Here is a 25,554-nt window from a genome sequence, read left to right on the forward strand (position 1 = left end):
TGACTAAATACTCCTGGAGCAGGAGGAATGTCCTTGTCTCCTTGGGGGTCTTGCACCTTACACGAGATTTGTCTTTTGTTGACTTAAATACTGTACACATTTTCATTCCAAAATCTATTGTATACATTTTCGTTTTCCCTTGGCTGTGCCAATCTGGGTATTTGTTTGCATACCGCCTGCATTCTCATTTTCATTATCTATATCCGCTTATAAATACCAGTGCTTATTTTTATTGTTACATCTCCCAAGAGCTTATTCTCTTGTTGTTTACAAAATGTGATCACGTTTGCTTATATCCACAGCAAGCTTGTTACCATCCACTAGAAAAGGATTTGGAGTCTTCTGTAACCTATGGCGTGTATTACTATCAGAAATGCCTCTTTTTCTACACAGATACAGTGACACTTTGTTTTGCTCCTGTGTGTAGGCTGTGATTGGTAGTTTTCTTTAATGTAAGCTTATTCTTTACCCAGCTACCAAGTCAGTATTACAGGCTCAAAAACACAACAGCTGAGGTCAATCCAGTTTACGGTCAAAGTGATAAAGACTTAACGAAGGATCAGGCGTTGAACACAATCTCTCTGTCCTGTTTACCCCCCCGACCGCAAAATAAGCCCCCAAATGATTTTTATTCGACCTTTCTGATCATTCCTTAAGTCACGGGTGCTCAACTGCAGTCCCCAAGCCCCCATGACAGGTCAGGTTTTCAGGATATCTCAGCTTCAGCACAGGTGGCTCAATCAGTCCCTGCTTCAGCACAGGTGGCTCAAACAGAGGCTTAGTCTCGACTGAGCCTCTGATTGAGCCACCAGTGCTGAAGCAGGGACTGATTGGGCCACCTGTGTTGAAGCAGGGACTGATTGAGCCACCTGTGCTGAAGCAGGGACAGATTCAGCCACCTGTGCTGAAGCAGGGATATCCTGAAAACCTGACCTCTTGGGGCGTGGGGGAGATGGGGGGGGGGGGTGTCGAGGGCTTGAAGACTGGCGTTGAGCACCCCGGCCTTATGTGGCACCCCACGGGGAGTGCTATCAATAAATGTGAGTTTCTCGTAACATCTGAGCGGCTGTAAAGTGGGAAATATTTTCTTGCAGTCACTCCTCATCACATCACATGTCACCGAACAACAGAGGATCGCGGAGTCTGGTTTCTCGCCAGCAACATTACTTGAAGCGGTGCCAATTACTCGTCCACGTGTAACTGGAAGGCTAAAGCAATGCGTTGCTGGCCCGCGGAAAGGGATAACTAACCAGCACAGCGTTTTGTAAGTGCGGTGTGCCTCGGATTAAGCTGAAGCATTTCGCATGAGCAATGATTTCTTATTGTCGCATATTGTTGATGAAACAGTATGGCGTAAATCAAGATAGTGGGGAAAACGCGGAATTTTCAATTCCATTTACAGTCCATAACATAATATAATAATAATACTATAATAGATCAAATAATACAGGGGTTACTCTGTGGATTCCCCCTCTGCCCCCCAAAAAAGTGCACTAGTAATAGTGTAAATGATTGCAAAACAAAACTTCTTTTCTAGTAAAAGACATGCTGTATACAGTCAATGTGGGTGCTGGAAAATGTATTATTATTGTTTATTTGTAAAGGGCCAACGTATACCACAGCGCGGTACAAAGGGGGTACAAAGATGTGATAGTTTACATAGAGTTACATGCAAATACCAATAAGGGCAAGCATGCACGCACTGATACAAAGAGGCAACGAGGGTCCTGCTCGTGAGAGCTTCCAATAGAAACACTTAATAAAATGCATTGCAACTAAGTACATGTTGTGATGCAAAACTATCGGGCGGAGGCGTCTCTTATTTCTCTTGCAGTCCCTCAAAATCATTTTAATCCAGGACATGTGATCCTGTTTTTCAGGGCTTAGTATCTCAGGAATAGAACGTGGCACAGAGATACAGAAAACAAGGATCAAGGCCCCTATTCATAATGATGTACTCGAGTGGAGTTTGGCTGTATTGAAATGAATGGGACTGAAACCTTCTCTAGGACAGGGGAAACTTCCGGCTTCATATTGAATAAAGGGCCCACGTAGGATTAGCAGTTAGAAAGAGAAAAAATAAAACCTTATTATTATTTTATTTTTCAGTTTTTTTTAGTTGAGTAGCGCAATGTTTTGTTTTAAAGCCACAGTGCCACTTAGATGGCAGAAACAAATAGTACACCTTTTTTATCCTGATCCTCACCGGTCTCTTATTCAAGGTACAGTCAGTATACATGAAGATGAAACCTCTGGGGTTTCGAAAGCTCTGGAGCCTGCACACTATCATTTTGACTTTGAAGAATTCTAATGTTGATCCCCCTAAAACAAGGCTGGCAAACTCCAGTCCTCAGGGGGCCACCGACAGCTAAGGTTGTAGGGATATCCCTGCTTCAGCACAGGTGACTCAGAGTCAACTGGCCCTTGAGGACTGGAGTTGACCACCCCTGCCCTAAAAAGGTATCGCATGCATTTCTCCAAGACCAATATAGCTACTAGTAGTACTTTGATTACATTGCTGGTGATCCTACATTTTGACTTTCCAATAACAGGCTGTACGCAGCAGTCCTTACTCTTGGTAAAACACATTCGTGTGCGAAACGCGTAGGAGGTCCTACACCTCCTTTGGGTGTTTGTTTATTACTAAATAAATTTGTAATTTTTATATCACCTGGCTCCCTGGCCAGTGCGCTGCTTTCTTTTGTTGCTTTCTGAAAGCGGCAGTCCCCCTGCGTGATATTTTTAACCCCGTCCATTTTTTTACATTTTTTACCTGGATGGGGAAATCAGAGGCTGACAGGGCTGAAACAAGCCATTCTCAGCTCCTGGGGCCTGCTAGTTCCTGCCATACTTACCAGTGAATGTACTGTAGCTCGTTTCCCAGCTCCTCCACTGGAAACAAAATGGAGGGTTTAAATCTCCCGTATCCCACAGTCCAATAGGAAGCCGCAAAGTGATCAGTTGCAGCTTCCCTGTTGGCCCACGTGACGCCACTAGATTTAAATACCAGGAAGTACCGGAGCTATCTCCACCAGTATCTCGCGTACCAGGCGGGTCCCCGAAACTGAAGTTAGTGCAGTTCAGGGCCGGGGATCCCCTGCTTCCCATTCTGGTAACAAAAAAAGCAGGGGGGGGAGGTGGAACCGCGGCTTTAATTACTGAAACGTTGTAGTCCTTCTCCCCTTATTTCTTCAGTTAGGTATGCAGCACCTGTAATGAAAACTAAGTACTGTATACAGCTGTATATTTGCAGTTGTGCTGCCAAGCCTGAGATTATAGCGCTCGCAGCGAGAATAACATACCTCTTCCCCATGAGGCCACCCATAGTGCACGCGACTGCACTCGCGATGCAGAGCGACCGCGCGGCAGTTTTTTACAAGATAAATTATTGTCTTTTCCTGCGCCGGCCGTCACGTGAGCGGTTCAGCCAATGAGGGCGACCAGCCTGGTGACGCGTCCGCCACGCCTCCCCAATCGTTGGAAGCCAAGTTCACCCATCGCTCGGACGAGAGGCGTTCGCACGACGCCATGCACGCGCCCACTATAATCTCTGCCTAACATTTTGCTAAGTGGATAAGAGGGTGAGATGAATCTGACATTAGAATTGTGTAAGCTGATTTGCCGTGTTTGAAATAAACAAACGATGTAAAGGTGCACAGAAGTCTCCTGGCTGTGCTTCTCTGTCCCTTTCCAGAGAAGCAGCCATCAGGACAGGAGGTTAGGAGCAATGAGGCAGCATTGCTGAAGGCAAAGAGGGAGGAGGCACGAGAGGAGCAGGCGGTTTGCACTTTCAAGACTCCTGAACGGCTGCCAACACAGCTAAAGGGGCATAGTAGCAGGAGGAGTGCTGTGTTCTTAGCCCCAGCAACTGGCCAATGGTATGATGCGCATCGTAACGCAAGCGTGGTGTCTGTGAGCTATTGTCATGCAGTAATAGAGTGCAGAAAACAATGGACAACCAATAAAATAATCGACCAGCCAATGGGCTGTGGACTGAGCACATTAAGTCAAAAGGAAAGACAGGTCCTGCAGACTGCACATGCATATAAACAGCTTTATTATACAGCATGCATCCTGCAGAGTGTAAGTATAGGATGAGCATGTTTAATGAGAAACAGCAAACCTTTTTGGGAAACATCGTTATTTTCTAACAAATAAGAAAACACAGAAGGAGCGGAAGAGGGATGGGGGGGTGCATGTTTAAGGTGTTTTGAAGAACAAAACGAATGTGCAATAACAGCAGTTAACTCGTCCCCCCTCCCTTCTTACAATCTATTGTAAACGCTGCAGCTAAGGCCATCTCACGCTCTCCTACAGTCTGTATCTTCCCTCTTTAAAACCCTCTGCTGGTTTGCTGTGAAATTCTGTGCGAGCGACATTTTCCTCCTCACCTTCAGCGCTCTGTACTACCCTTGTCCCACAATTATATGTCCCTTCCAGATTAATCTCACCCTATGGCCCCAGTTCTATTTAGTTTTTCTACAGACCTGTGCAAGCTGGGAACTGTCAAGGGGTAAACCAGTACGTTCTGTGGCTTTATTAACCTTTAGAGTGCCACCAGACCGCCGGTGCTTCTGGGTCTTAGGCTGCGGCCATGGCATGATCGCGACGGCGCGCAGGAGGATGCGCGTGACGCAATCACATAGATGTGCCTCTATGAGGCTGGCTATAGAGTGCGCGAGCGCGCACAAGGGCAGAGGCTCCGGCGCTCGTGATGCAGGAGAAGACAGAAAAATCTGTTTTCATGCCCGGCGGCCGGGCGGCAACCGGGTCACGTGAGCGGTTCGCCCAATGAGGGCGAACCAGCTCCGTGACGTCACAGCCACGCCCACCCCGACACGCCTCCCCGTCACCTCTGCATGCAGGACAGAGATCTCACCTGCTGCAGGCGGGGGGGAGAAGCGAGTGAACGCTTGCGCCCTCTCCAGCGTTCACCTTGGCCGCAGCCATATGATTGCTCCTGGGAGATCGCGTGAGCGCGGACAGGCATCAGAGCGCTCCACTTCCATTTAGATCGGGCTGGCAGCTCCATCAGAGGTCCGGTAGAAGATGTGCAAGTGTCTATAACGTACCTGGTACGTCATAAAGAACCTGTAAAAGTTAATGAGGTCCAGTATGTATGTACGTGTAGCCATGCTGTAAAATGGCTGCAGTCATCTCTCCTGCTGACAGTAAGGCCTGGTAAGTTATGGGCATGCCAGCAGTAATCATGGAGGTTTGCCCTCACACCCTGGTGAGGTGCCCTATGTATGGATGGGAGTGGTCACAGGCTCTGACTCCACGGTTAGTGATGTCAGAGTTGTGTCAGCCCCAGAGGATACATAAGGCACAGCACTGATCAAAAGTTAGGCAGTAGAAAGTAAGAGTGTGTTTGCTGAGTTATGGAGGAGGAGTTAAGAAGCTGTTAGAAGGACAGTGTTGGAACTGTGACCAGGGACCTGGTCACAGGGAGATATCCCTGCGGGGATAGGGAATCCCTACATTAGGAGGACTATACCTTTCAAAGGGAAGTACCGTGAACAATGGAGGGCTAAATTCACCCATTGTGGAGGGCAGCTGGCCCGCCGTGCTAATAAAGATGGTCCTGTTGAAATATACTCTCGTGCGTAAGTGTGGAGTAATTGCACAGAGAGAAGCACCACAGAGGAGTTCCTCACCAGGACCATCCACAAGCTCAAGCTGGGATCCTGATGAGGTGGAGGCGCTGCACTGGATATAGGTAGGACTCAAGCACACTACCTCAGCTGCCTGTCTGGGGTGGCAATCCCCAACACAACATCATGCGGGAGACTCAGGAATCCTGTTGCCAACAGGTGCACCACCAGACATCACACTGTAATGGGGACTGGTTAGACCACAGGGGCCAATATGAGATTGGGTGGGTCAGGCCAGTTCAGAAAACCCGTTACATTTGGAGGCGCTGCTGAGATAGACCTGTCAACAGGACAGGCTTTTGCTAGGCACACTGGGAAACAGGGAGAAGTGTCTGCTGCCACTTTGTGCTGCATTGGGACGGACCTAGGGGTAGTCAGGGGGCTGATGGCGTATTGTCAGCTCGCAGGGACGACCTAGGGGCCTGAAAGGAGTTGGGGGGTTTGGAGCCGGGCTATAGCTGTCCTAGTCACCTTGAGGTAGTGCTAGTTGGTAGGATGCCTAAAGGGATAGCCTGTTAACGTGGTCAGGAATCCTGGAGAGGGTCTGCGCTAGGCTAACCAAGATAGGTAGACGCCCAAGTACTGCATGGAAGCCCCAGAGTACTCTAGCCCATTCCAGACCACTTACCATAGGGAGCACAGACTGGGAGGAAGGAGATACAGCAGACACTGAGAGAGTGAGCCTAGCCTGAGGTAGTGCATACACGAGTCCAGCCTACATCAGGTACACATGGTGGTGCATCAGGGAAATCTTTATTGTGCCGGTGTGGTGGCTGCCCCGCAGAGAGGAGCCCCATGTACAATCAGGACAAACAAAGGATAAATATGGCGACCGCAAGAATGGAGGATCCGCGCAGTGCGGATAGTCCAAAGTGGCGACCGGAGACTGATGGGGAGAGCACACCTGGCGTGCGCCCCACTGACGAACAAGCTGTTATCGACATGTCGGTCACGAGCCTGCTATGGAGTGGAGTGAGAGCCGTGGCCGCCCCGTTCTGGTCCGGTCTAGGACAACGAGGCGCTACCCTGGAGGACTGTGTTGAGGACATTGTTATAACAGGAGGAGAACACAGTGAGAGTGACTGTCAGTCGACTTTCAAACAGATGAACGCTACCTCATTCAATGATCAGACTGACAGTGCGACCCAAAATGGCGGCTCCCGCTTCCATGGGAGACCGCGTGGGCCGATGGCAGACTATTCTGCAAATGCACAAGTTACAAAGAATTGGCCAGAAGCGGCGCCAACAGGAGAGCCCCGCCCGCATGGGGGGTATGGCGTGAAAGCTGCAGCCGCGCCTTCATGGACAGTGACTCACTCAGCCCCAGTGCTGAGCCAACCGATTAGTCTATGGGACCCTCCCCTAATATCAACCAGGGGGAGTGGTTTCCAGTTATGCCCCGTGGGTATGAATCCCGGGGGCCCAGGAGCTGGTGCGCTGACGGCACAATTACCAGAGGTAGTTCCGGCAGCTGAAATAGTGTGCAAAAAAGAAGGATACTTTGCACGCAAGGCAGCTGAAAGAAAACGGCTGGAATCGGCGGCAAAAGAGGAACCCCACCCTGTTGGGGATAAGGGCGCGAAAGCTGTGGTCGCGCCCTCTAGGACTGAAAGAGGTGTGGCCTCAATTAAAGGACATCCTATTCCCTTGTGGGACCCGCCCATAATCGCTACTCTTGGGGGCGGATTCCAATTGTGTCAGATGAGGGCGGAGCTGAACCAAGGAGTGGCTGATCACCCAACCCGTTGGTCACTCACGCGGAATCAGCTTCCAGAACAGACCAGTGTTAAAAGTGGCTCCCACCAAGACAATGGCCTGCTCCCCAGACGTGAACCGGATGGTATCGACTCAACCCTACGCAGTACCAGGGGGGGTACTAGTGATACGTGTAGGGGACGCGGAGACAGTAGTGGGCCTCTGCCTGCAGTGCAGGCTGCCCGGCGGCACCATGGGCACAGCGGCGCGCTGTCCCCAGTGTGGCACACAATACCTGTGGCCGATGCCCACATTTGTGCCAATTCAGACCAATGACCCAGGGGGGAATACGGCTAGGCTGTCCGCCGAGTCCCCTGGTGCCCTATGGACCAAGGGTGCGGATCCAGAAGAGCGTGAAGTGATCGGTCAGGCCACTGACCGAGAAAAGAGAAGGCGGTCGCCGCACTCGGCGACCCCAAGTACCCTTAGTGCGGATCCCTCGGACGAGGGGCCCAAGGAATTAACCAGTACCCTGGTCTGGCCGGTGGTGGTGTCCTGTGGAGGGAATGGAGTAAAAAGACCACTTACCGGAAGTTACAGCGGAAGGAGCCGAGTGTCACCGGTGGAGCGGAGACCGGAGAGGCGGAACAAGCGGAAGTCGCGGACACGCGTCTCAGCGATCGGGTGGTGGTTCCCGATCGACTAAAAAGACCCGGAGTAAGCGGCGGACGGAGAAGGGTGAGACGCAGCCGGCGATACCACTGTCCAGTGGTACGGGACAATCTGATGAAGGCAAGCGGGTCGGAACCCTGCGGCTGCCAACCGCCTACCCCTACGCCCAACCCCACGCCCTAGATAATGCCCCTGTCCCAGTCACCTGTTCCCGGGGATCCTCGTCCAGCTTGGGTGTGTCGGAAGGGTCCTTGGGGGTTGGTGAGAACCGGACTGGGGAGAGACTGGGCAGCTTTGCTTCCGAGGGTGGGTCAAGGGGAGGAGGACAATTGGGACAGGTGTCTAAGTCCCGCTGGGTGCCTGAAGAGGCGGATGTACCTCATGAGGAGGCACCAAAACATGAGAGATGGTCCAGGCCCCGTTCCGCAGGGACCTCTGGGGTATGCTCCTGGGGGGGTACAGATGAGGGAGACTCTCTAGAGTCTGGGCCCGAGAAGCCTAGGGAGACCCGTTGGTGGGCGCCCTTATTCGAGGGGTATGTGGGGTGGATGGACCGCACGCGGTTCTTGCAAGAGAAAGATGACATCGTGGACTACTGGTGGGCTAAAGGGGAGTTCACGCCCGCCGAAAGGAAAAAGGAGATGCAATTCAGGTGGTTCATGATAGGCAGGAATGAGATAGAACCCATGGGTCCTGATATATTGTCAGATCCTGTAGACCCAGATGAGCCCTTGTCCTGGGTATTACCAGGGAGAGCGGGGATTGCCAATCTAACTAGGAGTAGTCGGGCTGAAAGGGCAATCACTGCAAAATATAAGTACTCCCATGGGTTGGAGTACCCGTACGTCCCTGAACCCCTCATGCAGGAGATTGAGGATAACATAGAAGAGTATATGGTCAACAAGGGGGGTGCCATTACTGGTAGTAAGGCAGAAGAAAGGATTGAGCACCTGATAAGGGTATGGAGTATCGGGCGAAGTGTGTACAAACATAAAGTAATGTATCGGCCTGAGAGGGGTTTGCCGCGCACTTATAGCGTGACGGTACTGGACATGGGGGGTCGGGAGGTGAAGAAACCCGATCCCCGGCACTATTATTAGGAGGTACTGGGTAGCATTGCGCGAGTTCGTGGCTGCTGGTCAGGGCGTGCTTGGCGCGATGTAATGTGATTTGTTTCATAATCTGATGTTAATAATGTGTATGTTCCATTTTACAGTGCTTCCTGGGGAAAGGTATTCAAATTTAGGTCCCAGCCGGGGACGGTGGGATTCACCAGGGGGAGAATATATCCATGCTGTAAAATGGCTGCAGTCATCTCTCCTGCTGACAGTAAGGCCTGGTAAGTTATGGGCATGCCAGCAGTAATCATGGAGGTTTGCCCTCACACCCTGGTGAGGTGCCTTATGTATGGATGGGAGTGGTCACAGGCTCTGACTCCACGGTTAGTGATGTCAGAGTTGTGTCAGCCCCAGAGGATACATAAGGCACAGCACTGATCAAAAGTTAGGCAGTAGAAAGTAAGAGTGTGTTTGCTGAGTTATGGAGGAGGAGTTAAGAAGCTGTTCGAAGGACAGTGTTGGAACTGTGACCAGGGACCTGGTCACAGGGAGATATCCCTGCGGGGATAGGGAATCCCTACATTAGGAGGACTATACCTTTCAAAGGGAAGTACGGTGAACAATGGAGGGCTAAATTCACCCATTGTGGAGGGCAGCTGGCCCGCCGTGCTAATAAAGATGATCCTGTTGAAATATACTCTCGTGTGTAAGTGTGGAGTAATTGCACAGAGAGAAGCACCACAGAGGAGTTCCTCACCAGGACCATCCACAAGCTCAAGCTGGGATCCTGATGAGGTGGAGGCGCTGCACTGGATATAGGTAGGACTCAAGCACACTACCTCAGCTGCCTGTCTGGGGTGGCAATCCCCAACACAACATCATGCGGGAGACTCAGGAGTCCTGTTGCCAACAGGTGCACCACCAGACATCACACTGTAATGGGGACTGGTTAGACCACAGGGGCCAATATGAGATTGGGTGGGTCAGGCCAGTTCAGAAAACCCGTTACATACGTATATCTTTACTTATATAGCTCCATCCAGGTACATAGCGCATCACAGCAGTAATACATGTAACATAATACTATAACACATAATGGGAATAAGTGCTTCAGACATAAAACAATAGGAAAAGGAGTACCTGCCTTGAAGAGCTTACAATCTATGTGGTAAGTGGGGAGAACGTACAGAGACAGAATGAGAGTGTTCTGGTAAGTGCGCCTGCAAGGGGCCAAGATCAGTGCATATGAGATGTATAGTATCAGCCATCGGAGCTTCCCATATGCTTCATTAAAGAGGTGTGCTTTAAGAAAGGTCCTAAAGGTGGAGAGAGAGGGTGCTAGTCGGATATTGAGGGGGGAGGACATTCCAGAGGTGTGGGGCAGTGAGTGATGAAGGCTTTAGGAGGGAGAGGCGTTCAAGGTGTTTAAAGGCAAAAGTCAGCAGGGAGACAGGGTGGTAATTAGAGATGGTTGGGGTCAAGCTTGCTGTTTCTGGTAAGGCTATAACTGTTGCGTCCTTGAAGGCAAGAGGGAAAGGTAGCAGAGCAAAGGGAAACAGCATTTGCTTGTGTCTGGCTATATGACAAAGTGGTATCAGGCGCACGATTTGCCACCACTGACCACCAACCTCGTCCTAGTGCCCAGATCACCTCCCTCCCGTCCTGTTTTTCTTTGGCTCCATTGCCTTCCCATGCAGGCTAGCTACTAAACTCGGACTAAGGCCCAAATGCGCGCGATGGGGTGCCTGGCAGCCCTTGTTCCCGGCAGCAGCGCAACCTGGTGGACTCCTGGCAACGTGCGATGGGGAGGCGTGGCGGGGGTGCGGCCATTACATCACGTGGCTGGTTCACCCTCATTGCTGAACCGCCGCCGTGACCAGCGCGCTGTTACCACAAGAAGAGACAAATTTCTTGTCTCTACAAAATGTGGTCTCGCATCACTTATTGTGCCGCGGCGGTGCAGGCAGCTACTGGGGCCGGCCCAATAGAGGGCCGTATCTTGTGTACGCCATGCACACCGTCGCAGCTTCGGCCACTGGGGACCTAGCCTAAGGCCGCGCTTATAGTCTTGGCTACGGCGACACGACGTCGTGACATCATCCGTCGTAAGAGACAACGACTGGGGGGGCTTGTGGCCATGAGCGGTTTGCCCTCATTGGCTGAACCACTCACGTGCCCGCTGACGTCATGTGGCGGTCGCGGAAAAAATTCAATTTTCATTGACCTCCAGCGATCGCGACCAAGCCGACGCGGTCACGCCTACTATAGGCACACACGGCGGATTAAGTTAAATTGTTTTGACGCAAAGTTGCGTAGCCAGGACAATAAGCGCGGCCTAAGGCCTGGGACCCGGTGCGCCCGGCGGCGCGGGCGGCTGCACGGGCTTTCCCCACCAGCAGGTGAATCCTGCCGAGCCGGTCCCGGTCCCCCCTGGCTGCACAGCTCACTACACGCTGTGACGCGTCAGCCGCTACGGGATACAAGAGAATTGTGATCCCTAGCGTTGACGCGTCACGTGGTGTGGCTGTGAGCCAATGAGGAGGGGAGGCTTCGGGAGGAGGAGAGGCTTCGGGAGGAGGAGAGGCTTCGGGAGGAGGAGAGGCTTCGGGAAGCGGGGAGGAGTGTGGAGGGAAAGCAGCGTGAGTGTCTGTCTGTGTGTGTGTATGTATGTATGTATGTGTGTGTATGTATGTGTGTGCGTGCATGTGTGTGTGTGTGTGTGTGAGAGAGTGCCTGCGTGTGTGTATGAGTGCCAGCCCGAGCCGGTGGAGGGAGGGAGGGTGGGGAGAGTAGCGGGTACCTCCGCTCAAGCCACGCCCCCCCTCCCGCTCAAGCCTCCCACTCCCGCCCACCTCCCGCTCCGGCTCCCTACAGACCGCATATCGCGGTCTGTGTCTGTCAGCGCCCCGCCTGTCTGCAGTGCAGGAGCGCTGACGGAGGGAGCGGGCCTTAGCCTAAGGCAAACAAGACAGACTGGGCTCTAAAATACAAACGGTATTCTAATTGGGAACAATTTGCTTGAGCTGTAAAATTCCCTACAAATTGGGGACAGGGATGGTAATCCTACAATCATTCATGTTTAACGGTATTATGTTCATTGACTTAACTCATTAAAACTATTCGTTTTTTGTTATAAAATGGCAATTTACTTATTTATAAGTTCTTTGGGGCTGGGACTATTTTTGCTAATGTTTACTTTTTGGTTTGATGCCCTTGTTCCCATCATGTCATATTATTATGTTGCATCGTTTACTGCCACTGTCTTCATTGGGGCTTTCTGTATATAAGTGCGGAACGTCGATATCACACTTTATATGCCTAAGGCTGGGGCCATGGTGCCTACGCCTGTGCGGAGGCGTGCGCGGCCGTGACGTCACACGCTTCAAGCGGGTTCGTTTTTCGGCCATGGTACGCGCGCCGTCCGTGGGCGTGTCTAGGGGCATGCCAGTGACGTCACTGAGCGTGACTGGCCTGTCGCGCCAAGAAATCAAGTTTCAACTGATTTCTTGCGCAACCCCTCCCGCTTCCGCCCGCACACCAACCCAGCCTTAGGCTAAGGTCCCGTTGCACGCGTCCGCACGGCTGGCTTGCTTGCCGGCGGCGCGTGCAACTCGCTGTACCGCGATCTGCGGTCTACATGATACTTTTCTCGGAGCGGGGGGGGGGGGGGGGCGTGGCCAAACGGGTCGGGGGGGGCGCGGCCATGATGTGAGGGGGCGCGGCCATGACGGAGGGGGGGCGGGGACCAAAACAAAGCAGGGCTCACAGCACTTGCCATTCGTTGAAGGGAGCCAGTCTATGATTGGCCCCTTCGCGTACCATGTGACGCGTTGCCGCAAGAGAACACCATTCTCTCGTGTCTCCTGCTGGCTGCCGCGTCACAGTATGTCGCAAGTTACAAGTGAGGAGGGACTGGGACCCGATCGTGAGTTCAAACCGGAATGGTAAGTTGAGCTCACGCCGCCGCCCGCGCCAACGGGCGCAGCGGGTCCCAGCCCTTAGGCCTCGTCCATGGTTGCTGCTTGCTGGCGGAAGCGCTGAGGTGCGCTCCCGCTCAGCACTGAGCCCTTACAGCCGCAATTAAAGCGGCTTTAGTAGGGGCTCACCTGCGCTTCCGCAAGCGCACGGAAGCGTAGGGCTTACCAGAATTTTAGATTTCCCCGCTTGCCGGCGCGCAAGGCCGGTCACATGAGCGGTTCACCCAATGAGGGCGAACCAGCTCCGTGATGTCACTGGCCCGCCCCCCGACACGCTCCCTGATGGCGCGCTGACTAAAGGCCAGGGAAAACGAGCCTCAGCGCGCCTCAGCACGCCAGCAGGTAACATGGCCGAGGCCTTAGGTGGGGGAGAGAGAGATATATATATATATATATATATATATATAATCAAAAAATAAATAGATGATACCGTTCTGTGGCTAACGAAATGCTTTTATTTGTGCGAGCTTTCGAGATACACTGATCTCTTCTTCCGGCGATGGTAACATTTCGTTAGCCACAGAACGGTATCATCTATTTATTTTTTGATTATTGAAGCTCGGCTAACACGGTACTGATACCTCTACATGTATATATATATATATATATATATATATATATATATATATATATATATATATATATATATATATACACACACACATGCACATATAGATAGATAGATAGATAGATAGATAGATAGATAGATAGATAGATAGATATGTATGTGTGTGTTGTACCCCCCACACCGAATACAACAATTCAAGCTTTGAATCGTTCCCATTGAATCCTGTGAAGGAGACAAAAGACAGCACAGACTTGGTCACGTGACCGTGTGCTTCACACAAAACAAGACCACGCTGCAGCCCAGGAGGCTCACGGGTTTTTACTGCTCTCACTAGAGAGACGATGCCGCCCGTTGCCTGGCAACCGAACGCTGCCGTTAGCGAGTACAATAACAATAACAATGGCGGATAACCGGGGCCGATCTGCCGCGTCCAACAAGGTAACCACGTCACCCCGGCGCGTGTATAGCAGGGGTGATGCTATAGGAAGGTATGCCGTTAATATGCTAATATAGGACACAGGGGTCTGAGATTCATATGGTTTATGAAGGGTTAATGCACCTTTTGGTTATAAAGCAAGAAGGGGAGTAATGGGGTATATAGGGTTAATAGTGATGGATTATATGGGTTTAATAAACTAATGAATTGTAGAAAAGTGTAACTGTAGGGACATATGTAGTTAATAGTTATATGGTTTATATCCTATGGGGTTAATCTACATGTGAATATATAAATCGTGTTGTAAATATAGAGGTAGAGTGGTTTAAACCCTTACAATGTGTATCTGGAGAGGGAGAGGGAGCTCTAGATAGTAGGGATGATCGTATAACAGTATATAGGGGAATATGTGGTTAAATTGCACATGGATTATAGAAGTTTGGGTGTAACCAAGGACATATTCAGTAAAACTACTATGGAATATATGGGGTTAATATTCAGATTCGTCATATAGGGCTCGTGTACATAAGGATTATGAAGTAAGAAGGGGGTTAAGGGGATGTATATATGGTTGATATTTAAACAGTTGTGGGTAAAAATAAACAAGCGACAAAAACCCTACACTGTACAGTAAAAAAAAATACCACTTGTGGTGCATTTGCATGTCTCAAACAGATCTGAAATTCTGTCTCTCCCCATTATCACTTAGCATACAATGCTTCCACTGCAGCCAAGGATTCTGGGTAATGACATGCAAATCAGCACTCACCGTTAGTCGCTCTATGGCTGTCTGAGTAGGTTTACTGGCTATGTACTTATTTAACCCACGCAGTGCTGAAAAGCTGTGTATAATATGGCAGGCATGTTAAAATGTTTAAGAAGTAAATAGTGGCTCACTGTGAGTGGTCATTTGCATGTCATTACCCAGAATCCCTGGCTGCAGTGGAAGCATGTCGGTAATGGGGAAAGATTGTTGTAGACCTGTCTTAGACATGCAAAGTGATATTTTTAAATAATTGTGTAACTTTAAGGGTATATGGGATTGGTTTTTATATGGGCTATACACAAGCAAGGGTTTAACTACAGTGGTATTTTTATATATACTGCTAATCATTTCTCGACTGCAAAACAGTGCAGAAAACGAGCTGTAATTTATTAGCATACATAGCTCTTCAGTTGTCCCACACCCTCTCTTGGTAGTGAAGAGGTACATCAGCCTTGACACTAACGCTCGTGCTGCCCACAAACCAGACCAGACCCCGGTACTGAGGTGGGAAGGAAGAATACCACACACCCACAGCAGCGGAGGCGTGCCCAGAGGGTGGTAGTTAGCATTGCCGGGTCTGGGCTGTAGAAAGAGGGGTAGTTGGTATACTCGCCAGTCCTGGGCAGGAGATGGCAGAATAGTTGAAGTCCGTAAACCAATGTCTGGGGTAGAGAGAGCAGCGTAGTCAGTATCCGTGGAGCTGAGTTCAGGGTTAGTTTTGTACACGAGGTCGAGGGTACGCCGAAGTCCAATTCCAGAGAGGGTTCGCAGGCAGGCCGGGTCAATAACAAGGTAGCAACTGAAAGACAAGAGCAAGGCACTAGGTTACGAGGAATTATGCTGAGCACTGACAGTGAGTTGGAACCGGATATTTAAGGGACCAGGAACCAATAGGAGAGGGGGCGGAACGGAGGCGCGGTCCCAGCGAGGACCGGAATAAAGGCACAGGAGACAAGGAGGTCATTAGTACTTGCCGCGCGGCTCGTGATAGTGGTGCACCGGTGGGGGCGGAGTTGAGCTCCGTGGAGGGTGCACAAGAGGAGCGGGTACGCGCGCGCTCTGTAAGTAGATCGGGGTTGCGCGTATGGATATCGGGGGTAGCGGAGGCAGCCGCAGCTGCGGTACCATGAGTGGGTAAGGAGGGAGCATGCCCCAAGGGACGTGCTCCCTGATTCCTTACAGACACGTGACATGCAATTACATATAAATTGCCCGTGGACTGAATCTGCAGTGTACCAAACAAATATGTGAATTATTGTTCTTTATTCTCTATCCCAAGGCAAAGAAAAACAGATATGCTGGACTGCCATTATCAGCTGCTCCAAAGAAGACCCCACAAGATAATCTGCTAGCTAAGGAGGAAGAATACAAGTAAGTTGTATACACAATTCTGAGAACATGGCAAAGAAAATATGCAGTATTTACCTCCAATGGGGCCCAAATCCATAAAGCTGCTAAGCCACCTAATGTGGCATTAATGTCACATTAAGACTAACCCTGTGTATCAGTTTGACCTATCTATCTTATCTATCTATCTTATCTATCTATCTTATCTATCTATCTTATCTATCTATCTGTGCAGAAGCAGGGATATCCTTAAAACCTGACCTGTTGGTGGCCCTTGAGGACTGGACTTGGCCACCCCTGGTCTATTGCATGTCAGTTTTAATGAACAAACATGAGTTCTTCAATCATAGACAATTTCCTTCTCTTAGGCGATTAAATGCAGAACTGGAGGCAAAGACAGCTGAGCTGGTGCGTGAGGCAGAAGAAGTGATGGTGAGGAAATTGTGCATGCAACAAAGTGTCTACATGCACATCAGTCAGCCCATATGTATTCATCCTGTTTGCGCGTGAATACATGTAAGAGGGCATAGGACCAATATAGAATCATGTAATTACCAACATCAATCATATTGCATAATTAAAAAAGACAGGTTTTTGTATCTTATTTTTTTTTTTGTACTAACTTTGAGACATCTTTTCTTGCTTTCTCCAACACGTTTTTTTTTAATCTGATGCATTGTTTAGGAGATATAAGCGTTTCAGGGAGGCACAGCCTGGACTGCTGTCCTGGGCCCGGTGTGTTTAGGGCTTCCGGCCCCCTGCCCGCACATTAATTTTCTGCAACGGCTCTGAGATGCAGCAGGAAGATAACAGAGGGGAAATCCCTTCCTCTGCAGAGCCTCTGTAGGTGTGCGGGGCCTAGGTCATGGGGCGGGGCTTCACATAGAGAAGCGTGGGGCTTCACGTAGAGTAGCATGGGGCTGAGGCTGCAGCCTGAGAGACAGACTGGGAAAGGTGAGCGAAGGGTTAAATCATGGGGATAAAAAAACATGTAAAGGAAGAAGACAGAAAATAAAAGCATGAGGAGAAAGAAAGACCTTTTGAGGTGGAGAAGAGAGTCATTTGAGGTGGAGAAGAGAAAGACATGAGGGGGAGGAGAGAGAGACATATGAGGGGGAGAGGAGAGAGAGAGAGACATATGAGGGGGATGAGAGAGAGAGAGACATGAATGGGAGAGAAACATTAGATTTTTAGAGAGAGGATGATATTCGGGGGAAAATACACGGGGAATTAAATAAAGAGAATGGCATGCGTCAGAAAAGAGGGAGGAAATAAAATAAATACATGAGGGGAGAACAGTGTAAGAAGAACGAGACATGCTAGGGGGGAGAGGAGAGAGACATTTGGGGGAAAAGAAGAGAAACATGACAGGAGGGGAGAACAGACACGGGGAAAAGATGGAATGACAAAGGATGTGAGACACTAGGGGGAAAAGGAGAGAGAGAAAGACACTAGGGGGAGGGTGGGAACAAAGAGACATGATGGGGTAAAGTAGACAAAATGCGATTATGTCGTAAGATTTGCAGGGGCCCCATTCTTCAAGTTTGCCATGGGCCCCCAAAATTCTGTTGGCGGCTCTACCGGGAAGTAAACATGGAGCCCTGTCTGGTTACCATGGTAACCTCAAAAGCTAAAGATTATGCTCCATGTGTTGTTTTCGTACCAGTGCTAGAATGTAATAATAAGTGCAAACATCTTGCAGTGTGAACACAGGCAGTATGGTCTGAACGACTGAAAGTAAACACACACAATCCCTGCAAGCTCTAACCCCAACCCCCACCATATCATATATATTTGTGTCAACTGCTACTGGGTGTGACCAAATGCATATAACGAAAGACAAAAATTTCCAACGCTACATCCAAAAAATATATATAGTTAAATACTTAACTGTTTGTCTTCTCATAAGTAAGGGTCATTTAGTTAAACTCTTTGGCCTACACGTTATAAGCCTGCAGCCACGTCATGGCATGACCACTCTGCAGGTCCTAACACAAACTGTGAGAATTCTCATTCACCTCTTGTCATGGTTGTGCTCGCCACAAACCAGGGTCGAACCGCGTGGCTGAGGTGGGGTTGTAAAAGCACAGACCTTAGACCGCGCAGGCTAATCCGGATTGCGCAGTTCGTAGTCGTACATAGCAGGGTCGGGACTGGAGAGAGCAGCGTAGTCAGTGGACGAGCCAGGGTCATGATTGGAGACATCATGGTAAACGTAGTCCAAGCAGGGAGTCGGCAACAGGAGATCAAGCAGGTCTTCCTGCTTCAGCGAAATTGCTGCAGGTCGGAAACGGGGTTTGCGCGAGTGGCGTCCACGGCCCATGGCGCCGGTCTCAGAAAGGAGAAGGCTGACTGGAGTGGGCACACCGCCAGGCAGCACTGGTAAACCAATGCTTCAGCGCAGGAGTCCAGAACGAGCCTGTGCGGGGAGAGAGAGCTACAGACCTCTGGACTCAGAGACAGGCCTCTGCTATGGGAAGGGCAGCAGGCCTCAGGAAACAGGGAGCTGAAGTTACGCTGGAGATCCACCACTTCAGCACAGGAACCAGGACACGGCTTCTGCAATGGAGAGAGAGCAGCAGGCCCCAAGAACCAGGAACTAGGAACATGAACTAGGAACAAGGAACATGAACATGAACATGAAAACAGCAACAAGGCGGCCAAGACAGGTGGCTGTGGCAAACACAGTGAACATCCAATAAGGATTATGCTCGGCAGAGAAGCATTGTGGGAATGCTGTATTTAAAGGTCAGCGAACCAATAGCAGAAGGGGCGTGTGACAGCATTGCTCTAATCACTGAACCCAGGCTTGGGCTGCAGTAATAGCTTGCACAGCTGCAGTAGATATCATGGGGAGTGTTCCAGGACTGCACAGGTCTGTCAGGCAAGGTAAGCAGTAAACTGAGGTGTGGATTCCTTACACCTCTGCAGTGGAGGGAGGAATGTCCCAATAGACCAGTCTTCCACAGGTGCATGAGAAAAACCTGCGACATAAAAAGTGCGCAGGAGTGCTGACGCCTCTCCACTTTTTTCTTTAAAGTAGCAGGGTTTTTGTAAATGCACCTGTGGAAGACAGGTCTATAGAGACATTTGTTCTTTCATTGCAGAGGTAAATGAGAATAAATAAGTATATTTCATACAAGATTTTTTTTTTTTTTTTTTTTTTAAACTGTTGAATTTATTTGTAGTTTTGGTAGTAAATGAAATCTTTGAGACTATAAGTGCAAGATCTTACACATTTTAACACAAATATTTCCTAATATAAGAATACTAAGTAGCTGACATGGCCTCATTTATATATGTACTAGGTTAACCACAGCAGGTGTACAAGGTATTGTGTGTGAAAACGGAATATGTTTGTTTTTTTGATAACGTAGTAGAGGGTGTACATTTTTATATAAATAAAACCTAATGACAAAAAAGGGGCTAAGACATATCACACGTGTATTTTGAGTGGTGATACACACCGTATGTGATGAAAAATTATGTGTCAGATGACCAGCATTGAACCAGGATGGGGGGGAAAAAACACGTATTTTGGTCATTACAGCGGGAGCAGCAAGAAATATTGTCACGGCCAACACTGACACAGGTTAGGCTGTTTGACGACGACAATGAGGATGAAAACCTGAGGTACAACTTTTTTAATGTTGCATTACAAACCCCTTTCTTATTATAATAGCCTACCCAAGTCTTTCCAGAAGAAAAAGTGCTGCTTGAAGTGTGTGTGTGTGTGTGTGTGTGTGTGTGTGTGTGTGTGTGTGTGTGTGTGTGTGTGTGTGTGTGTGTGTGTGTGTGTGTGTGTGTGTGTGTATACTATACTATACAAAAAAGAAACCTTAAAGGAGCACTCGAGTGTATCAAGAAAATAAACGATTATGATATATATATATATATATATATATATATATATAATATATAATTTAATGGGTAAAGCAATGCATATATATTATTTTAGTTCCTGGTGAAATTGAATAACAAACAAACATGGTGCTGCAAAATGTAGATTTTGGGCAAGCAGCAAATAATAAAGTGTAATATTCCGTGATGCCAAACTCGTCTGAATTTGAACAATGTTTACTCTCCTTGCTGTGCAACCAAGGACTTTGGCACTTTTTAATGTAGCTGATTGACACCTTTAAAAAATAATAATATAGAAAAAAAAAAGTACAGGTATAAGTATTTTTAACTTTTGTTTTAACATTCTAATGGTTTATGATGATTGGGAAATTGTTATCACTAAAATACATTACTCGGTCATTAACATTGTTAGGGCAGCTTTGTTCCTTTGTTTACAGAGTAATTATGGTGCCATCATTAGTCAAACAAATAAAGATAAGTAGCTGGATCCAGTTTTACTGACAAGAAGCGAATCCTATTGATTCTTTTCACAAGACTGTAAGGTTGATTGAATCTTTCTAAGGAAACTACTTACACTGAGGATTCTTTTGACACAGCAAGTTTAACTGCTCCATTGAAATTACGTCGCTTTTCTTGTTTTCCTTTTAACGGAGTTACTCGTTTCCTACCATCATAAAATGTTTGACCTAATGACCACAAAGATGCGCTCACATTTTCAAACCACAAATAAAGTACATATCCTGTGTAAACTGCTGTCAGAAGTCAACACAACTGAAATATTGTTCTTCCACAGCCTGTGTTCTGTGCTACTGACAGTAGTATAATCTCTGTTTTAAAGCAGCAAAATGCAAAGGGTTTTCTTTGAGCAAAACTTGGTTCTCACCCAGATCATGACCTTTGCTTTTTGCTGTAGAAAAGTGATTGCTACTTAATCAATAGAATCATGCAAATATCTCATCTAGCAGATATAAAACTGCTACATTTATGGATACACATCTTATATAACACTGTTTTTAAATGATGGGATACTGTTCTTTGAATATAAGCATGTTTATGTTTATTTATGTGGTTTTCTTCAAACGAAAGCATTCTTATTGCACTAACTGTGCGTTTTGTTAATTTAAGAATTGTAGTATGCAAAATAAAGGTAACTATGAATGTAAAGATGGTACTGACTAATTTTGATTAAAGTAATTTCGTAAACCTCGCAATGTTTGCTTGCATGGTTATAGATCATGTCAAATAGTGAAGTAAATTCAACAATATATTATAAAATTAAAAGGGGGTAATATATCTGCGTACATGAAAAATATAGGTAAAAGGCATGTAGTGTGTATCACACTGTTTACCACTCGGCAGCTGTTAGCTGTAGATTCAGGTGCTTGCTTCCCTCTGCTGATGCAGCTCGGTTGATTCTGGGGCAGGACGTCAGTCTTTCACTCCCACGGGGATTTCCCTTCATGCAACCAGGTTCAGCAGCTGGTATTGGGGCTCGATGAAATCGCTCCGGCTTCCTGGCCGATATGGAGCTGCTCCTATACCCCAGCAGGTATATCCTCTGCACAGAGGTAAGACCGCAGCTCACTGGGGTGCCCTCAGCGTGCCACGATGCCGCTCCGTCGCGGGACGCTGTGTAGTGACGTCACTGTCTCCACAGCAGTGGTGGATTCAATAGGGAAGTTTGAACAGTCTTACAAAGTCTCTCACAAGTGTCCAAAACAGCACACAGGATGAAATAAAAACAGGACAGGCCAGTACATAGACAAAGGCCAATATAGGCAGATATATGGCAATAGAATATTACATCCAACGCGTTTCGTAGAATTAACTACTTCATCCTGTCTATGTACTGGCCTGTCCTGTTTTTATTTCATCCTGTGTGCTGTTTTGGACACTTGTGAGAGACTTTGTAAGACTGTTCAAACTTCCCTATTGAATCCACCACTGCTGTGGAGACAGTGACGTCACTACACAGCGTCCCGCGACGGAGCGGCATCGTGGCACGCTGAGGGCACCCCAGTGAGCTGCGGTCTTACCTCTGTGCAGAGAATATACCTGCTGGGGTATAGGAGCAGCTCCATATCGGCCAGGAAGCCGGAGCGATTTCACCGAGCCCCAATACCAGCTGCTGAACCTGGCTGCATGAAGGGAAATCCCCCTGGGAGTGAAAGACTGACGTCCTGCCCCAGAATCAACCGAGCTGCATCAGCAGAGGGAAGCAAGCACCTGAATCTACAGCTAACAGCTGCCGAGTGGTAAACAGTGTGATACACACTACATGCCTTTTACCTATCTTTTTCATGTACGCAGATATATTACCCCCTTTTAATTTTATAATATATTGTTGAATTTACTTCACTATTTGGCGTTGTGCGCTGTTTTCTTTTGTTTCCATTCTCTTAGTGTGTGTGGGGTGCTGAGCCACCCCTGCGTTTACAGCTGCAGACGCCCTTATTCCTAACACGGTTATGTGGCATTTATTATTTAATGCATAATTATCTCACTGTGGGATTTGTGGTTTAATTTTTTATTAATTTTTCATCACTTATTTGATGGTATAGTCACTGCACTGTGTACATTTCTACATTTAAACTTAATAGGTAGTTAGGTAGTAGCGCACAGTTTTGTTTTTTGTTTATAGATCATGTCAATTGAGCAACACGGAATTAAAATGTAGAAGTTCAATGCACAGATATTAACATTCTTTTCTTTTACCACTCTAGAAAGCTGCTTTCCCCAGAAGTACCGACCTTAACACTCTCTCATGTCAAGGTAATAAAATTACATTTGGCTACAGTTGCCTTTTGCCATTATATTAACCAGACGTTATTGTGGATTGGAAAAAAAAGCAGTGGTACTGTGCCTTGTTTAATGCATGCCAGAGGTCCTTAGGACGTACCAGGTTCGTCATGGTCACTTGTTCGTTTTCTAAGGGCTTATTGGGCTGACTGCTCTGACAGAGAGGCCAGCCGGATCGAAATGGAAATGGAGTCCTCCCCACTAATGATTCTGGAATCTGGGTCTGGTCACATGATCCGGAAGCCCCAGCACTCAAAAGGTTAAACAAAATCTACATTTGTTAAACATTGGGAGAAAGCGATTTGGACAATTTTAGAAAGATTTAAGCTTCATGTATGTGTACTATAAAAATCTGAAGGAGTGGCTTTCTAAAATAAATTCCCTTTCAAAGAAAAAAGTACAGTAAATACAAATATCAGTTATGGTGCATTTGCATGTCCCAGACAGGCCTGCAACCCTATCTTTCCCCATTATCGCTTGGCAAACAGTGCTTCCACTGCAGCCAGGGATTCTGGGTAATGACGTGCAAATGAGCACAGTGTGTCACTTTTTTTTACTTCTCATCCATTTCAACATGAGCCCCTGTGGAATATGCGTGCCTTATTACACAGCTTTTCAGCACTGCTTGGGTTAAAGAAGTGCAGAGCCAGTAAACTTACAGACAGCTGTTTCAACCTTTTGGGTCTCATCAGTGCGAGGTTGGTTGCTGGCTATGCAACGTGAGGCTGGTACTTGGGAAGAAGAAAGTGGAATTGTAAGGTTGTAGATAAATAAGTACATTTCATTACACTTCAACCAGTGCCTGTAACCTTGTCAATGGTGGGGATGCTATAATACCTAAAAGGCTGATCTACTGCTAAGGTCTATAATCGTTTTTTGTATGATACGTAGATGATGTATGAATGGCATAGCTACAATTTGTATGTTCCTTTTGTCTTGCATGAGTTTTGAATGATTTTGCTCAAACTGGTACATTGTTATTCATAATTTATAAATAACCTAATTATATTGGAGGAGCAGGAGCAAACGTGTTAATTAAAGTCACAGAAATTATGTTTTATTAGCTGAATCGATTCTGGCAAGATCTTTTTTTTCTCTTAAGGTTGTGATAACTTTTTTTATTGGACAAGATTTATTGGTGGTCTAAGTACGATGATAAAGGGGCTATGGCCTACTGTTCTGTTTTGATTTACAAAACAAACTTTCACGTCTTTTTTAAAATAACAATGGGTTTGATACAACATACACTGCATTTCTATTCTTGTAGCATAAATAAAACAAGACATTTTTTTTTTTAAATGAGATCCAAAGATCTTTTTAATAACACTTCAACCACCGGGTCTGAATAAATGTTAAAATTGTAAATAAGCTTGAAAAACCGCAACAATCTTTAGATAGACTATTAAAGTTGCAAATGTCGCTATAGTGAAAGGTTCAACACCTATAGATAATGGGTGATTGAGATTGTTTCATACAAACTGTTTGGAAGACTTTTAATGAGTATGTATTTAATTTGCCTGTACTTTATTGCTGGAGCCATAATTTCAGTGCTGTAAAGCAGTGAAGATGTTAATAATGTACTTTCCATTCCAAATGAGTTTTACTCAACAGTGCCCTTTTGGTCCTTACTTTTAACCGTTTGGTGATCACAGGGTGCCTGTGACACATTGCATAGCAATAGTTGTTTAAAAACTATACAGAATACAAATGAAAAGATATCAGAACTTGAATTATTAAGCTCAGCGCACATATTTTGTCTGCCACTTTAAAATCCAGTGACAATTACTTATTTTTACAGAATCAAAACAAGGCTAATGCAAAATCTACAGCTCGAACAAGGCCCTCCTCTGGGACCAAAGGAAAGAAAACAACTTTGGGGTAACAGCACTGTATATTTATTATATAATATAATTTATTTATTTATTTTTTTGTAGGAAAGACCTACAAAAGGGGTTTGGGAAAGTAATTATTAGCAGTCAGTTAGCAGCCTTATAACTATGTTACAAAATCTGAAGTTACTCTTTAACCATTTCTATAATAGAGCAGTAATGGGAGATGTTGCCCCAAGCAATATTATAAAGGTCACGATTTACACCTGTAAATGGTGCAGTTTTCTTATTTCATTGTATTGGTTAAATCTGCCAGATATTGCTCAATAAATAAGTGAAACAACTCAAATAACATGTTTCATACATTTGTGCTTCACAATGACAGTATAGTGCGTTGTATGCAGCGCATAGGATTGTTAGACACAGTCCCTGCCCAGATGAGCTTACAATCTGTTTTTTGGTGGATGAAACACAGGGAGATAAAGTGACTTGCCCTAGTCACAAGGAGCTGATATCGGGAATTGAACCAGGTTCCACTGATCGAAACTCGGTGTCATTGTTTACAGAGTTTACTTTCAGAGCCGCTCCTCCCTTATTGAATCATCTTCATACATATGCTCAATATTCTGTTAGCCCAAATACAAAGAACGCAACTGAATAGGCATGGATACCACAATTTATTTCTCAAAAAATGGAAAACTAGTTAAGAATGTTCACATGGGCATTTTCTTAAGAATTTCCAAGTGGATCACTTTTTATCCTATGTGCACAGATTGCACATCTATCAAAGGTTAAGAAGGCTGGTGTATATATACTGTACAGTACAATTCTGGAGTTTTGTTTTACAGAATACCATAAAATGCTCTGGCGAGGGGTCCCTGGCTTCAATGGG

At 47.1% G+C, this 25,554-nt stretch overlaps 1 protein-coding gene across 3 annotated transcripts in view; it reads left to right on the forward strand.

Annotated features, from left to right (window-relative positions):
- The first annotated feature begins 12,867 nt into the window (after nt 1-12,867).
- The window catches only part of TEX9 (testis expressed 9), a 30,503-nt gene continuing 17,816 nt past the window's right edge, over nt 12,868-25,554 (forward strand). Inside the window, exons 1-6 of one of the 3 annotated variants that reach the window (XM_075575760.1) lie at nt 12,868-13,023; nt 16,106-16,197; nt 16,542-16,605; nt 19,724-19,806; nt 22,758-22,806; nt 24,632-24,711. In XM_075575760.1, coding sequence (XP_075431875.1) covers nt 13,021-13,023; nt 16,106-16,197; nt 16,542-16,605; nt 19,724-19,806; nt 22,758-22,806; nt 24,632-24,711 — 371 coding nt within the window. In that variant the 5' untranslated portion in view covers nt 12,868-13,020. Of the gene's footprint in view, nt 13,024-13,904; nt 14,113-16,105; nt 16,198-16,541; nt 16,606-19,723; nt 19,807-22,757; nt 22,807-24,631; nt 24,712-25,554 lie in introns of those variants that run through there. The other 2 variants (XM_075575759.1, XM_075575761.1) reach the window with 2 other exon arrangements.

Source organism: Ascaphus truei, chromosome 18 (genome assembly GCF_040206685.1).
Source record: "Ascaphus truei isolate aAscTru1 chromosome 18, aAscTru1.hap1, whole genome shotgun sequence".
Lineage (NCBI taxonomy): Eukaryota > Metazoa > Chordata > Amphibia > Anura > Ascaphidae > Ascaphus > Ascaphus truei.